Raw genomic sequence first — 17,551 nt, 5'->3', positions numbered from 1 at the left:
GCTGCAGCAGACGTCTACGAATTGATAAAGCACACAATGAAGCATCTGTAGCTATTGACCACAGTGCTGCCAGTTGTCTAGAGGGAGCCGTACGGTCCGTTAGCGCCACGCCGAACAGGTGTCTATCATTGCGAGCTGACGTGACATTTCAGGGTTCACTCCCGGATTTCCGAGTTGTCCGACACTCGTCCATCCACTGCTTTCAAACACGCATCACTGTGATGCTGTTACGCTGCACACGAGCGGTTACTGCACGATAAGATAATCCAGCTTCACGAAGGCCGATGATTCTCCCCGTTTAAACTCCGTAAGTTGTTGAAATCTCGCTCTCTTTCGTCGAATAGGCATAAGTAATGACTAAGCTAACATTTACCACTAGCATCTAACCACCGATAACCATACTCGCTTGGCTACAGCCGTCTATTTATTCGGATCCATCCGCCGTTCAGAGGGCGCTGCTCAGCATACGCATGCACTACGGGTCTGAAATTCTAATCATTTGCATATCATGCTCTACTTTGCATTTCCTGAAAATTTCAGCTCACTCGCGTAAGTCCTTCATGGTGTTGCAATTTTTCACAAACATGAGTTTATATTTACATAATATATCGTCTAATTTAACTGATTGATACAAGAACGTAAACAAGTGCAAACCGGTTTCAGTCGCGTAAAGACAATAAAGCAGTATAGTATCATCTAATAATAACGATTTTGCCTAGAATCGTATAGTGCGTCTAATAGTTTTACCAGGGACTATAAAATTGATTTTTCTTAGTTTACTATTTTTCTTTAACGAAATATGTTTACTGTTATTTTAAAACATAATTTTTTGCAATTGTATTCGCTAATCCTCACATGGATGTTTCCTACAATATTCCAAAAGTATTTATATTTTTATACCATATTCAATTAAAAATGTTTTTTTTTACTATATTTCAACTATATTTTTCTCAAATATGCTATAATGTATTCGTAAAGTGATATAAAGATTTTCTTTCAAAATATATTTTTATAAACATATGTTTTTCTGTTATGTATTCCATATAAGTTCCACTCTCTATTTGTACGCATACAATTATGTTTAACAACATAGGAAAAAAAATTTTATTGTAGACACTGTTATTTATCACTAAACATTTCTGGGTAAATATCGACATATTGGCAAAACTGGTTTAAATTTTCGTGCCCCTTAGCAAGATTAAACACAAGATTTTAAGTGGCAAATTAAAAATCGAAGTAATAAGTATTTATTAAGCCTCTTAATCAAGTTTATAAAAATAGTCCAAATACGTAGATGCGCAGTGTAAGAATATCTTTCCCAGTATTCTTCCTGATTTATTTTTTAATGAGGGTTTAGGGGATAGAGCGTTCGCCTTCTATTTGGGAGAATCGGGTTCAAATCCCGGCGAGATTTTCTCGATAGGAATTCCGCACCCGACTTGCACCGACCACATTGTTGACCTGAAATATCCTCAGTGTCAGACGAATCATGCGTTATAGTCCCTTGCCGTCAAACTAATCGTGGGAGGTTGTCGTTTTCTTTCTCCACATGTAACGCAATGTAATTCTATCCACATGTAATTCTATCAAAAAATCCTAAACGATGGCAAATTTCTCCCAATACTTGATATAGGAGTTGCCTTGTCTTCTGGATTGATCTCAAAATTACAAGGCTACGGAGTTGAACATTAGTAGTCGTAAATCCCAAAAAGAATTGGCTCGGCTGTTCAACGACTGTTATAAAATATAAATAAAATAAAAATGAAATAAAATGACAATGCCATGTGTAAGTTAAGCGTGTATCCAAAATATAGCTTTAATTTTTCTTTTTTCTTGTTTTGTTATATTGGAATACCATGCATTCTAGATTAATTTAATAATTATTCTTTTAAAAAAATTTGGATGTATTTTATCTCTTGCAGTGATTCTATTTCAAGTGAGCGTCTGAGCACCTTCATAAACTCCATACTCTCCACTTGTCACAATCCTCGAAATTTCTACGGACACAACTTGGTGGAACTTCTCAAAAAACAAGTATCGTCTGAGAATTTCACACATCCGGCATCTTACTTGGCCCTCTGCAACGCCAATGAAACATGGCCGGACAAAGCATATGACAACCTCCTAAAAATGTACAAAAGCGCATCCGAGCTGCCTTTTAACAGAGGTAAAGGTTCTTTAACGAAGATTTTATCGTCATTTCATTTATATATATATATATATATATATATATATATATATATATATATATATATATATATATATATATATATATATATATATATATATATATATATATATATATATATATATATATATATATATATATATATATATATATATATATATATATATATATATATATATATATATATATATATAAGTTCAAAATGAAGAATAAAACAACGAAAAATTATAGACATCTGAAAAAAAGGGGGAGGGAAGTAATAAGTAGAAAAATAACAAACAACATTTTATTTAAAAAAAAAAAAAAATAATGAAATGTTAATTAAAAAACCGGAAAAAAAGATATAATCTTTTCTTCAGCCCACACGGAAGAAAAGATTATATCTTTTTTCCGGTTTTTTAATTAACATTTCATTTTTTTTTTTTAAATAAAATGTTGTTTGTTATTTTTTTACTTATTACTTTCCATCCCCTTTTTTTCATATGTCTATAATTTTTCTTTGTTTTATTCTCCATTTTGAACTTATCTAATGAGTGCTGTTTACTTGCAGCTTAAGCGCAATAAATGAAACTTATTGTTTTTCTTAACTTTCCTAGTGTTTTCTTGTATTTATTTATTTATTATATATATATATATATATATATATATATATATATATATATATATATATATATATATATATATATATATATATATATATATATATATATATATATATATATATATATATATATATATATATATATATATATATATATATATATATATATATATATATATATATATATATATATATATATATATATATATATATACTAGCTGACACGGCAAACGTTGTTTTGTCATATGAATTATTTCTAGAATATGAAAATATATCTTATTTATTGTAAGTGTGTGCGTTTGTGGTATATGAAAGGAAGAGGCATGGAGCGCTGTGAACGATGACGGAAGGTGAAACTAACAACACACCAAATAATAGTTTTTTTTAATTTATAGTAATGTTTTTTATAAATTATATATGTAACGAATTCTGGAAATATTAGTCAACAATATTAATCTCTTCGTTCAATGCAGTGTACAATATTTTTTGTCATTCCATCTTTAGCTAACACAAATAAACTGGATGGTTTGCCCACTCGAGAGCATGCCACGCATAATTGCCCGTGTGAAAAACATGGTGTGCTCAAATCTAAGACACAAACATTGTTTATCCTTGTCATTGCAAATGCCAATCTAATGGGGAACTGAATGCGTTTAAATTGAATTGGCACATCTGTGGGTATAATAGGGATTCCAGGAAGTATTATATTTTCACCGCGGAATTTGTCATTTAAAATAATGACTTCGATAACGTTGTTCATTAATTTTTTGACTACTAATCGCGCGCAGTTGAACAGCCGTGGTGGGTTCAAATTACGAAGCAAAATAACCAGAGATCCTACTTTGAGTACTAAATTATACGGTGGTATGCCTGGTAAATCCAATGAGTTTAAAAACTCTGTTGTAAAATTTGCAGCTTCAATCAAACTGCATCAACGGATTTATATGTCACCAAGTTACCTGGCAATAACTGTTGTATCCTCAGATTCAATTCGTTGACGTCCGCATTTTTTGCTGCTAAAATCGCCGTAAAAGTAATAATTTTTAATAATGCTGTCTGCTGAATCTTTATAACTAAACTTACTAGCTAAAGTTTGTTGAAATTTTCATTTTGTTTGGAGTATGTCTAATGATGGTGTGTTTTGCATTGCTGTCCATGCATTTTTATTGGCCGGAAAATCACGTGGTAGGATCCACTTTTTTCTCATTCAATTCCATTTTGTTTTGGTTTTCATCAGCATAAAACTAATAAAAGTCGTAAATATATTGTTTTTTATAAAGATTTTTGCATCCCTAATATAAAGTTATTTTCCTGTACAGCTATTCTTATGTTTTTTAACTCAATTTTCGAGTTCAAAACTAGAAAATAGTTGAATTTTTTATAATTAATATAATGTAATTCTGCGCTACATTTTCAGATAAAGTTAGTTAGAAATGTCTTCAAAGCTTATTAACCGTCTTACAATTATTATTGTTGTGCAAATAACGTTAATATACAGTAATAATTTACAGTTAAAGAGATCTGTTAAATGATTTGTAACTTAATGATCAGCTTCATGCGCAGTGAGATGCAAGCAAAAGTAATATTTAATACTAGGAGGCTTCGCCCCCTGCTCGCTATCGCTCGCCAACCCCCGGAACTGCTTTCGCAGTACGTTTCGGTACGCATCCAATGCTCGCTTTGCTCGCTCATTGGATACGTTCTTAACGTCTAGCTTTAGTATACTTTTTTAAACACTAAAGTTCCGAAAACTTTTCACTGTAGAAAATTCTAAACCTGTGCATTTCAATATTAATTTGAAATTGCAAACAGTTCACATATTTTTCTTAATCACACTATTCTAAATTTCAGTTGTTGAGAAAAGTAACTGTTGTAAGTTTTGTTTTAAAGTCCCTCCCACCAGAGGGCTAAAACCATATGTTGTAAAACAATATGAAATAGTACTGAAAGCCGGATGTAAAGTATCAGCTTCGATGAAGATAATTATGTGAGAATTTTTTTGATAATTCGGTGAGAATTCACCCGATTAGACATATGATGCTCTTGCGCACCGAAGCCTATCAATTAAAACGTATTAGCGTTTTATATAATATAGATTAGCCATATGATGCTCACTACGTGCTCTTGCGCGCCGAATCCAATCAATTAAAAATGAAAACTGTTGCCAGCGCGAGAAAAGAAATATCATCGGTTTTATTGATACATACGTATTAGCGTTTTATATAATATAGATATCCGTCCATTTGGTGAGCGAAAATTTTAAAATACGGTTGTGAACTCATCAAATTTGTTTGAACAATATATTGTTATAACTATACTAGGGGGCTGAGCCCCCTGTTCGCTACCGCTCACCATCCCCGATGATTGCTTCACAATAATTGTTTTCTCTTAGCAGAAAACAGTTTTTCTACTAAAGTTAAAATTATTCGCTTAACATATAACTAAAAGGAATTCTGCTTGCTTATGCTTGCGCATCTACTTTCTACATCCAAATATTACTATCAATTAGTATTATAAACATTTAGATCTCTTGGTGATTTTTTCGAAATATTCATTTTTTAAAATAACATTTATATTCTTATAACATTATAATGTTCAAACAAATTTGATGAGTTCGCAACCATAATTTATAATTTTCGTTAATAATAGCAGTACTGGAAAATAGATTAAATTAGGGATCTTCTTCTTGCTTGAGCTTGTCAGATATGTGGCACCTCTGCATATGTTGCATTTTGTACCATGCTCCAATTCCAATTTTTCCTAGTTCCTTCGTCTTGGGTCGCCTATTTTGTTTATATAGTCTGACAGTACCTTAATGGAGTTTAGTTGAAGCTCTTTAGGATATGTATTGCCTAAGGTAGTGAGACGCGTAAGAGCGAGTGCATCACACTCGTATAGGATGTGATGTGCTGATTCTACCGCTTTACGACATTTTCGACATATTGGTTCTTGTTCGAAAAGTCCCATTCTATGTAGATGTTTCCTGAAATGATAGTGCCCAGTGATGAAGCCTACAATTGTTTGAATCTTCAATCTTGGGAGCCTAAGAATTTCAGAAGCAATTTTTGCAGATGGGCTGCTGATCATGCTTTTAGCACGTTTTTGTCCAGGAGAATTGGGCCAAACTTTGTTCATCCCCTGTTTTTTTCATTTTTGGATGGCCTTCTTTGTAGTCTTCATATTGATTCCACAGAAGGGTTCCGTTCCTATTGGATTGAAAGAGGATCCCTGTTTTGCGAGTTCATCAGTTCTTTCATTACCATCAATTCCTCTATGCCCTGGTACCCAAATAAGAATAATTTTATTCCTTTTTGCCAGTTCTATTAGGAGATTCTTGCATTCCAGAACAATTTTTGATTTAACTTGAAATGAGTAAAGAGCCATCAGGGCTGCTTGACTGTCACTGAAAATAAGAATCCTCTTACCATGGTAGCCTTTCTTAATATTTATCTGCAGACAGTTGACTATAGCAGGTACCTCCGCCTGAAAGACAATAGCATATTCCCCACGACCTTCAAAAAGATTGAATCTTGGTGACACGGCACAGACTCCCAGTCCTAAGAGGTTAACTTTCTTTGATCCATCGATGAATCAGATTAGATCATCATTTTTTGTATCAATCTTGTTGTTATTCCATTCTTCTCTGGTAGGAAAAACTACCTCAAATTGTCTTTCAAACACGTATTTTCTCTCCATGCAGTCAGAAGGCATAAGGAGAGTTGGAGAGTGGAATACTGGTATGACCTCCAGATGAGGGCTTGTCATACCATTGATATTGCAGTTTCATCCTATATGCAGTCATTCTGGCAGCGCTGCACATGAAGATATCTAAAGGAGTCAGGTCCAAAATTGCCTCTAGTGCTCTGGTAGGAGTTGTGGACATTGCGCCTGTGATACACAAGCAGGCCAGTCTTTGCAGACTTCCCAGCTTGTACTTCACAGTTTTCTGTTCCACTTTACACCACCATATCACTGCAGCATATGTGAAAGCGGGCCTGACAATTGCTGTGTACATTCAAAGCATCATTTTTGGTTGTAGATCCCAGTTTTTACCAAGCATGCGTCTGCACATCATTATGCATTTTTTTGCTTGGTTGATTTTGTTGTCAACGTGTTTATTCCAGGTGAGTTTTTGGTCAAGTATTAAGCCTAAAAATTTCACCTGGGAGGCAATATTGATTTCTAGGCCAAAAAGCATTGGGATAAAAAAGTTTTCCCTTTTTATTTTACGAGTGAATGGTACTAGATTGGTCTTCTGTGTATTTATGTCCATATTCCTCTCCCTGCACCATTTGTTTACATAGAGCGTTTTGCATTAGTTGGCAAGTTATATGAAAATCTTTACCAAGGATGAGTATGACAATGTCATCCGCATATCCCTCGGTATAGTAGCCTATATTATTCAGATGTTTTATTAGGCTATTTACAACCAGATTCCAAAGTAATGGTAATAGTACACCTCCTTGTGGACAGCCTCTGGTTGTTTTCTTTTCTAATGTCTCGTTGAAGATATTCATTTGAATGACTCTATCCAAAAGTAGGGTCCTAATCCATAAACATAAAGTTTGGTCTATCCCTGTTTCCCTTAAGGCATTAAGGGTGGATGGGTGAGAGGTATTATCAAAAGCGCCCTGAATATCTAGGAAAGTGGCCAATGCAATTTCCTTTCTCTCCAGGGTGTCTTCAATCTTAGATACTAGCTTGTGTAAGGCTGTCTCTGTGGATTTACCAGGTTGGTAGGCAAACTGTAGATTATGCAAGGGGTTATTGCTACCCAGGTAATCCCTAATACGCCTATCAATAATTTTCTCCATAATTTTGAGAAAGAATGAAGATAAGCTGATTGGCCTGAAAGACTTAGCCTGGTCATAATTACTTTTGTCAGGTTTAGGAATGTAAACAATCCTGATCTTCTGCCATAGCTTTGGAATGTGTCCCAGTGCCAGACTGGCTCTGTTAATTCTGGTTAACACAGGGATGATAGAATCTCCTGCCTTTTGGATCGTTATAGGCATGATTCCATCAGGTCCAGGGCTCTTAAGTGGTTTGAGGGTGAAGATAGCCCACCTGACATTGTCTTGATTGATAATATTCTTAGCATAGATTCATTGATTTCTTTGTATTCTTTTTACAAAGCCAATGAAATGCTGTCCTTCATTGCTATCCATATCAATGGCTCCTGGAAAGTGAGTTTTGGGCATAACATCCATTATCTCTTTTCCAGTGGTAGCAAAGTTGCCATCCTCATTCTTTAAGGTGCCAACCATTATGGGTTCATCTCTTCTAAGGATTCTTTGGAGTTAGCTCCTTCAGAGATAGAATTTATCTCTTCACAGAACTTTCTCCAGGATTCTTGTTTGATTTTTCTAACATTTTTGTTATAGTTGGTGAGGGCTCTTTTATAGTTGTCCCACTCACCATGTTTCTTTGCTTTATTGAAAAGTTTTCTGACGTTTGCCCTTTCAGTTTCCAAAGAGTTATTCCACCAAGGACATTGGGGCTTTGCTCTTCTGGTACGTATTGGGCAATTTTTATAGTATAAACCTGGAATTTTGTTCTGCAGAGTTTCTGTTGTAATTTCTAGATCATAATTGTCTCTAATATGATTTTCACCCAGTTCAGTCAGCCCCATGATATCGTCTTGGAATTTCTTCCAATTTGTTCTCATGGGGTCTCTGAAGCAGCAGTCAAAATTTATATTGGAGTTTATTTCAAAATGGATGTTTTGATGGTCGGAACCTGATGGTCTCCCATCTACTAGATTTAAGACTACAGAAAGAAAATTACTACATGCTTTTAGACAAAACAATTTTGCCGTAAGGGCTAAACGATACCTTCCAACATGCACAGATTAACTTTAATAACTCTTCAACTTATTCACTTTTTCATATTAAAGATAAGCGTACAAATCGAGGTAAACGGGGTTCAAAAAGTAATAGAAATTCTCTTAATGGTGGCAAATTAAATATTAATTTTCTTTCTAATATGGAAAAAGACTTTGATAAACATGATAACATTAAACCAATTAAAGATGTTGTCTTCTCCCTTAAGAATTATGATGTATATAAGTTCTACGATCTTATTATTAACTTTTCTTTTATTTACTTACATTTCAAAATTCTTTGTTTCGATCCTATAAAGCCAAAATGAGCAAAATTTCGCCTAATAAAACGAAAAGTTTAGATAATTTATATTTCGTTATTAACTTTCAAAATCCTATTTTCGATAAGATCAAATTTCACAACATTTTTGAAAATTTTAAAGCTTTATTTCCATTAAAAGATTTTAACATAATTAAAAGTTTTAATGTAACAAATCTCTTGGTAGAACCATAATTAACTATAATGCTATAAGCAAAAATTTAGGGAGTATTAATATATCCGATTATGATTGTCACTGTGAGGAGGATAAATATTTTGATTTTGTTGATAAATATCGTAAACATATTATTACTGGTAATTTAAATATTATAGAAAACTTGGAACTTAGGAATTTAATGACAAAAGGCACAAAATTTAGACCCATTTACCATATATCAATCAATAAAATTCTAAAATACTTTCTTAATGATCTCAATAGTTTTTGTTTAAAGATATCAAATAGATTCTCTTTACCTTTAGGTATGCTAATAGAATGGAAATGGGATGTTTATTATTACTTTAAAAACTTTATTTTCAATAGTAAGGATAATTTAAATAAGAGTAACAATTCAACTAATTTTTCTAATATTGTTCAATCAATTAAGCAACTTCAAAAAAATTTTGTAATTACTCCCATAGACAAAGCTAACAATAATTATGCTATATTCTGTTAAAATTTCTATGCTGAACTTTTAAAGACGGAATTAAAAAATAGTAAAAATTTTAAACTTAGTAATTTCAATAACAATATTGTCATTAAAAAAATTTTAGCTTTTTACAGGAGATTAAAAATTAAAATTTACAATATACAATTTCCTTACTTAATTATCAGCCCTAAATTTCATAAAATTCCTGTAAAATTTAGAACTATCACATGTTGATCTATTACTTATTTAACTAAACCTGGCACCATTTTCTCTAACTACTTAAATAAAATTATTAACAATATTACTAAAGAAGGTTTCTCTTGGATTATCACTAATAATCAACCGATTTTAGATTTCATTAAACATAATAAAATTAATTCTATTGCGACTTTTGATTTCCAGGATCTTTTCAATGGCATTCCCCTTTCTTAACTAAAAGATGTCCTTTCGAATTATTACTATGATTTTAAAATTATCCTTTGTTGCGATTTTGATTATTGGGAAATTCTGATTAATTTTTGTCTTTTTAATAATTATCTTTACCATGTAAAAGATATTTTTCTTCAAATTAATGGAATACCAGAAGGATCTAATTATTCATCTCTCTTAGCTAACTTATTTTTGCATTATTATGAAAAAAATTATACTCTTAGTATTAAACTTGTTTTTAGATATATTGATAGCTTAATTATCTTTAATTTCCAAGATTTTACTATTTTATTAAATGATATTTACCCTGAGGAATCAATCTTACTTCGTAATCATGATGATAATATTAATTTCAATTTTTTGGATTTGGGTATTATAAAAGATGAAAAAATCTGCTTTGTTGATTTATACGATAAAAGAAATGATTTTAATTTTAATATTAATAAACTAATTACTTGGAATTCTAATGTTTCTAGGAGCATCTATTTAAATACCACTTTTAATGAAATGAACAGAATTAAAAGAATCTGTAGTAATATTTATTTATCCAATAAACAAATCGATAAACTCTTTCAAAATTTGATAAAAAAGCAATGGATACCCAACTAAAGTAATAAAATTTTATATAAAATCATTGAATTAATCGTATATTATTGTGGTTGCATTTACTAAACATTTTCTTTGTTAATTTATATAATTTTCCCATGCGCAAATCCATTTCGGGTAAATCCATTGCCAAAATTATTTACTAAATAATTTCTTTGTTAATTTGTATAATTTTTCCATGTGCAAATCCATTTCGGGCAAATTCGTGGTTAAAATTATTTACTGAAAAATTCCTTTGCTAAATAATTTCCTTTGTTAATCTATATAATTTTTCCATGTGCAAATCCATTTCGGGCAAATCCGTGGGTAAAATTATTTACTAAAAATTTCTTTATCAATTTATACAATTTTTCCATGTTCAAATCCATTTCGGGCAAATCCGTGGCTTAAGTTATCTACTGAATTTTTTTTTTCTTTTTTAATTTTTCCATGTGCAAATCCATTTCGGGCAAATCTGTGTTAAAATTATCTATTAAAATTTTTTTTCTTTGATAATTTATATGATTTTTCCATTTGCAAATCCATTTCGGTCAAATCCGTGGCTAAAATTATTTGCAAAACAGGCAATTTATGTTCCTCTTTTTTATTTTATATTTCTTCTTAAATAAACTTCTAAAACTATTTCTGGTCAACTTTTTTAAATTATCCAGTATAATATTACCTTGTGCACATCCATTTCGGGCCCATCCTTGGTAACTAACAAATCAATGCACAGAATAACAAATCACTTCAGCAGTGCAGTAAGAACGGCACTTTAAAACCCGCTAGTTACACTCAATTTGCGCTTTTGTTTTCATATTTTGTAATCTGGCAATCTTGTTGTGAAAAAATTTTTAAATCATTCTTGAAAAATTTCCCGTCCATGTAAGTACATCTGATTTCGCTACTCGCTTTATAATCTGTGTTTTATACTGTTTTTTTAATTTATTTCATTTTTTGTTTTTACATGTTATTTTTACTTATTGTGTTCGATTTTATTTGTTGTAATTTTTGTAAAAAAATTTTTTGAGTGCTCCTCACACTATTGTATTAATATATTTTGCTTTAACTATATTGATATAATATCAGAAAGCACTCTTTTTTGAGGATATAATCGTGTGGGCTGATGAAAAGTTTATATCTTTTTTTTCCGGTTTTTTTAAATAAAATTTCATCCTTTTTTTTTTTAAACTGTTGTTTGTTATTTTTTTACTTATTATTTTCCACCCCTTTTTCATATGTCTATAATTCTTCTTTGTTTTATATTCATTTTGAACTTATCTAATGAGTTCTGTTTACTTGCAGCTTATATATATATATATATATATATATATATATATATATATATATATATATATATATATATATATATATATATATATATATATATATATATATATATATATATATATATATATATATATATATATATATATATATATATATATATATATATATATATATATATATACTTTTGTACCCTTCTATACTTTTGTATCGATACTTTTGCCCTCTGTAGATTTTCAAGCATTTGCAGTGATGGCTCTTTCCTGCGAATTTCGACAAGGTGGGTACAATTTAATTCCAAACGACAGAGAACTTTCAGATGCTTACGAAGGAACCATTCAAGAGTTCATGAGACTACAGAATCCAAGTGGGAGTTTTGGAAATGTCCAGAGAACAGCTCTTATTGCTCAGGTTTGTGTACTGTTTTGTGAAAATAAGGAAATATTTCACAAATTTGGGAAGCGATTTTAATACCATTCATGTCAATTGGTAAAGTTGCCCCTAAACTTGTAACATACAGATTGAGTATTTATATGACCATAAAAATTCTTTACATTATTTGAAAGAAGGGAAGAAAAAGAGTGAGTAGACGTTAATATTGTGACAGACGTTAATAATTATTAACACTTTGCTGTCATATTTTATTTACACGCAGTAAAATTACGCCACGCAATAGGCTTAGAGCTGCCACATGACAGCCAAGAGAACATAACCCTTTCCACTCGAGAGGTCAGTCACCATTTTGTCGCCTGTAAATTACCCACAACTCTAATTGTGAATTTTTTTTTCATCTTACTGTTTAGTTACCGCTGCATTCAGTGATCTCCCGGTATTATAAAGTAAGTTCGAAAGAAATCTTTAAAAATATTAGTAGTTGCGTCCATTTTTTTAACAGTTGAAAAGACTTTAAGTTCAAAGGGATTCAACATGAAAAAGACTTAGTGAATAAAAAGAATCACATCAGCGTCGGTTAATTTTATAAGATATTTGTCATAAATTTGCTTTCTTCTTAGAGTATAATTGGTAATTAAACTCGCCGACTATTTTTGGTAAAAACGAAAACATGGCGCTAAAAACACAATTTTTCGCCAACAACAGAAAGCTATATAACGAATACGTGTTTATTCTTTCAAAGATTTTCAATCAAACATAAATTTTTTGTTGTTGTTAAAGTAGGATAAATTTTAAGTATTCCGTTATTTTATTTTTTAAATGTTACGTTCTGAAATAGTAATTTCAAAAAAAAAAATTTTTAATTAACGTTTTGTTTCAATTCTTACTAGTCCCGCAGTGGACAGATCGTTAAGACACGGTTCCCAGTAGATCACCGATGTCAAGCATCACTGACTGCGGTCCGTGTGAGGGTGGGTGACCACTTGGATCAGTCTGCGTAGGGACCGAGGGTGTGCGGTATTGGTCCTCGTTAAACTGTTCTACCGTAAAGTGCTCAACTTCGCGTACAGGTCGTTGGGCTACCGAAGCGGAGGTGCCATCCCCTCTGCAGAGGATCAAAATTGTGATGGCATGTCTTCGGATCATCCTCAGGGATGTTTCCCAGACCGTCGCCAATAGCCCATTGTGCAGCTCTAGTGCGACGTAAATGAACAAATCAATCAATCAATTCTAACTAAATGTGCACTGGTTTCATATAAAACCTTTACTATCGCATTTGGCGCAATTTGTGCCTACTTTCCGGATCGACGATAGTTTGTACATGTACCGTTCAATAATAATACAGAAGTTTAAAGTGACTTGCGTTCTTCATAACATTTTATTTCGAAAAAATGGCAACATTCAATCTGATATTGGCGAAAATTTTCGTACTATAGTTGAACGAATAGTAATATAAAAATACAGTCAATTGACATACCGCCATAAATCTAGATATCCTTTATGGGTAGAAATCAGTAACATATTATTTCAAATAAATGCATTATGGAAACACACTAAAACATGTTTTAATGTCTCTTGTCTGCAAGTGTTTCATTATACCCACACTGAAGTTAAAGAAAAATATTACAAATTTTTATAGTTTATTTTATTAATTTTGCTTTAGAAAGTATCTGGAAAACAAAATAAAGATAAGAATGAATTCTATAACAGTTATTATTACAAGTAAAAACAAAGAAAATGAAAAATTTACTTTTACTAATGAAATTTACCTCCAGTGGTAAACATTTCTTAAAGTCAGTTTATTATAGCTGCACATCAAATTGCAGCAGCAACATACAATTGCATAACATATATTTAAACTGCAGTTTTCTGTGTTATGTTTGAATGATTTTATATGTTTCATTATATCCGGTCTTCCCGGATAATATCTTAATTAAATAATCTTTTGATGGCTAATCTCAATTATAAGTAATGTCATTTTGATAATCACATTTGTGAAATAAAGAGTAATTCAATTGTTTTTAATCCTTTGCTCTCATCATCTTTAATAATCGTTTGTCAAATTTTCATAAAGTTTCTATTCGTCTTTCCAAAATTTACCAAATATTTAAATTAATAATTATGTCTAAAGAATGCCCTGTTTGTATTAACGCTAAATCTAGAAAATCGTAAAAGCGCTTAGTGTCTAGCTAAATGCAAGATTAACTTATTTGCTCCTTTAACCCTTTCGAAGGCCGTGGGAAGTATACTTACCACCACTTTTAATTTAGGTTTTCATTTGTTAGTAACTTCAGCTTTATTGAAGTGCGCTTGAATAAAATTGGTAACCATTTGTTAGTTTAAAAAAATGTATAAAAGTTATATAATACGTAATTCCTTTCGAGGTTTGTAGCATTTATAAAATTTATTTCATAAATAAAGAAAAATAAAAGTCAATAATGGGTCATGTTAAATATATTTACCACCAAAAGGATAGTATTTTTATAAACTAAATGAGTTTTTCGTTCTTATATCAATTACTATTCCTAAAACAATTTAAATTCCAAAAATACTTTAATTTACCATTGCTAGAAATAAATGGCCCATTAAAGGGTTAAAGTGCAGAATCAAAAATTGTCTGCTTCTTAATAAAAAATGAGCTCGTTTAAAGTGCCGTATCTGTAAAGTGCTAACGTTTTTCTCATTCTATTAACTATTTTGTTGATTTTTTTTAACTTTATTCTTTACATATCTAAGCTAAAACTAAACTCAGTGGCGCGACAGCTCATAGAGGGCCAAGGCCTACAGTGCCCATCTCAGATTTCTTGACCTTGGACTCCGGGGTGCAGGAGCAGATGTTCCAGTTAGGTGGTCAGCCGAACGCGAAACCCCCTAGTGTTTAGTTCCCAAGCATGCTTGGTACTCATTTATCGACCCACTGGGGGGATGCAAAGGCTGAGTCAACCTTGCCCGGCCCGAGAATTCTTTACATATCAAAAAATAATAAATTGAAATCATGCTTATTTTCTTAATGGTTATATTTCTTTAAACCGTTTAATATATAAGCTTTTAAAGTGATTGATGATTGATTCTATCAGCTAATTTATTTATTGTTTCATTGTAATAATCAGCTTTTTTAGATAGCGAAACAATAAAACAAAAACCAGGTTACTTTAAACGTGCAGAAACGTTGCGGTTGCTCTAGAAAAGATCTTATTTTCATTTTAAGCTGTATCTCCTAGTTAATGTGCAGATTATCTAGGTAGTTTGCAGATTACCTAGAGAATTTGAGACATAAAACAGTTTTTTTTTGACACTTTAGAAAATCAACCTAGTTAATCAGTCTAGTTAGTTAGATAATCTGTAAAACAATTATTTCTTCACTTCAGCTGTCACATATGTACTAATGTAACTTCATATTCAAAACTTTTCATTACTAAATTTTACTATTTATTGAAATTTAACTCATATATACAAGTTTAGACAAAGTGAAAGCTTTCGAATATTTTAGGCGCTTTTGTCCAGCATCGCCATTAACGAAAGCGTTGAAGACTGGGATCATCTGAAAACCATTCGATTTCTTATAAAGTCCATGCAGGTGCCACCAACTGACTTTCTGTCCACCTATTTAATCCTCCCCTAGCTGAATGACAAAACCCTGGTCGATATTTCTTTCACCAACTGCTCTGGTTCAAGGGACCAAGGTAAGTTATTTTGTCCACAAACAATTAACACCCACAATAAAACCAACACCTCCTGAAAGAGAGAAGGCCTCCGCACTGATCAGATTAGTAGTCCGACGAAACGAACATCTCAGACATGGGGGTGAAATTAAAAATATGTAACAACGTCTAGACTGCTAAGAGATCGGATTATGGTAAACCGTGGGAAGGTTTTTTCCTTTTTATGGAATGTTGGTTAAATCCCGTTATAAAATAACCCGGAAATAATGAACACTCAGTTACAGTGAGCTTTTTTTCTTTGTCCCTTTCGCTTATAATGAAATGCTGCGAAATTGGTCATTTGTTTATTCTGAATTGAAATTTCTTGTTCGTTGTTAATTTGTTAACCGAGACTTCGGGGAAAGTGAATAACCCGCGAAAAACCTCGCCAATCAGTTAATCGATCTCCGAATTGCGGTTGTTTCACATGCAATGAGAATGGTCCTTTGTTTTAAAAAAAAAGCCACAAAACTGCTGTCTGGATCGGCTGCTGTTAAACATAACATGCCTTGCTGATATAATAAAACATAACAAGCCTTGCATGTTTAATCACTTTGCGTTAGGAAAAAATAGCGAAAATTCATCATAATTAAAAAGTATAACACTAAGAAAGGCCGTCGCGAGCTACTAAAAATCTAAGAAGAGGTAAAAATTCAATTTATTCAATCTGTTTAATTATTCAATCAAAACTACCACCATGATTTCCATTGAAAACTATTGGTATTTAAAGCAAAAAACATTCTTTATGCTTATTTTCAATAGTAAGAAAAAATATGCTAAATAATTTGCTAATATCTGTCTTTTGTAATAGATTTTTGTTATTTATTAGTCACCGCTGTTTTGCATTTTTAGTCATCTGTGTCATCCCTCCACTTAGGAATACCTTCTTTGTTAAAATCGAAGCATTAGTTCAAAAGTTATTCTTAATGTTTTCATATTCTGCGCACTTTATTTGTTAAATCCTTGCTGCAATTTTTCATCATAATGAAGATCACGTTACATTTCTGTTACAATTGCAGATGACCTGGTGGCTGAAATACATGATTACTTGGGACCAAAGATTCGAGTCGAGTACTCATTGATTATAGGAGACAGCAAAGATGTCATCCACACAGTAGTACTCAAAGTACCAAAACACTTCACAGCATTTGATGTAATGCAGTTCATTGCCCTCAAAGACAAAAAATACAAGTAAGATTTCTTTTTCATTTGCAATTCCGATTTCTATGTTATTTCAATTTTAATATATTTTCGGGGTTTATTTTCCGCTGTTGTATTTGGATAATTTTTTAAAAAAATATAACATTTTCAAGCTGCTTAAAAGCGAAGCACTGTAAGTCAAAGAAAGAAGTAACACTATTTCACTGGTTAAGAGAATTTGCAGACTAGGTCGATTATCTCTTGAACTACTGGACCAATTTTAATGAAAGTTGATACGTACATACATTTATATAATACGAAGCAAACAAACATCCATTCAACAATTGTAATACAAACGTATGATCGCGCGTAACACTCGTCGAAGTCGGAAGGTATGAAACAGCTGTTGCAGAATAAACAAAAAGAGGGGTTAATATGGT

The 17,551-nt window shown here is 31.8% G+C and overlaps 1 protein-coding gene across 1 annotated transcript in view; it reads left to right on the top strand.

Annotated features, from left to right (window-relative positions):
• LOC147803360 (uncharacterized protein CG3556-like) overlaps positions 1-17,157 on the top strand; it is a 29,919-nt gene extending 12,762 nt beyond the window's left edge. Inside the window, exons 5-8 of the mRNA XM_087150967.1 lie at positions 1,923-2,167; positions 12,110-12,288; positions 15,761-15,953; positions 16,991-17,157. Of these exons, the coding sequence (XP_087007093.1) occupies positions 1,923-2,167; positions 12,110-12,288; positions 15,761-15,892 (556 nt within the window). The 3' untranslated portion in view covers positions 15,893-15,953; positions 16,991-17,157. The remainder of the gene's footprint in view (positions 1-1,922; positions 2,168-12,109; positions 12,289-15,760; positions 15,954-16,990) is intronic.
• Positions 17,158-17,551: the final 394 nt, after the last annotated feature.

This window comes from Parasteatoda tepidariorum, chromosome 9, assembly GCF_982258835.1.
Source record: "Parasteatoda tepidariorum strain Cologne lab strain chromosome 9, Ptep-v5.0, whole genome shotgun sequence".
NCBI classification, from domain to species: domain Eukaryota; kingdom Metazoa; phylum Arthropoda; class Arachnida; order Araneae; family Theridiidae; genus Parasteatoda; species Parasteatoda tepidariorum.
Note: the sequence above shows the minus strand (reverse complement) of the source record. Positions and strands in the feature narration are given on the sequence as shown.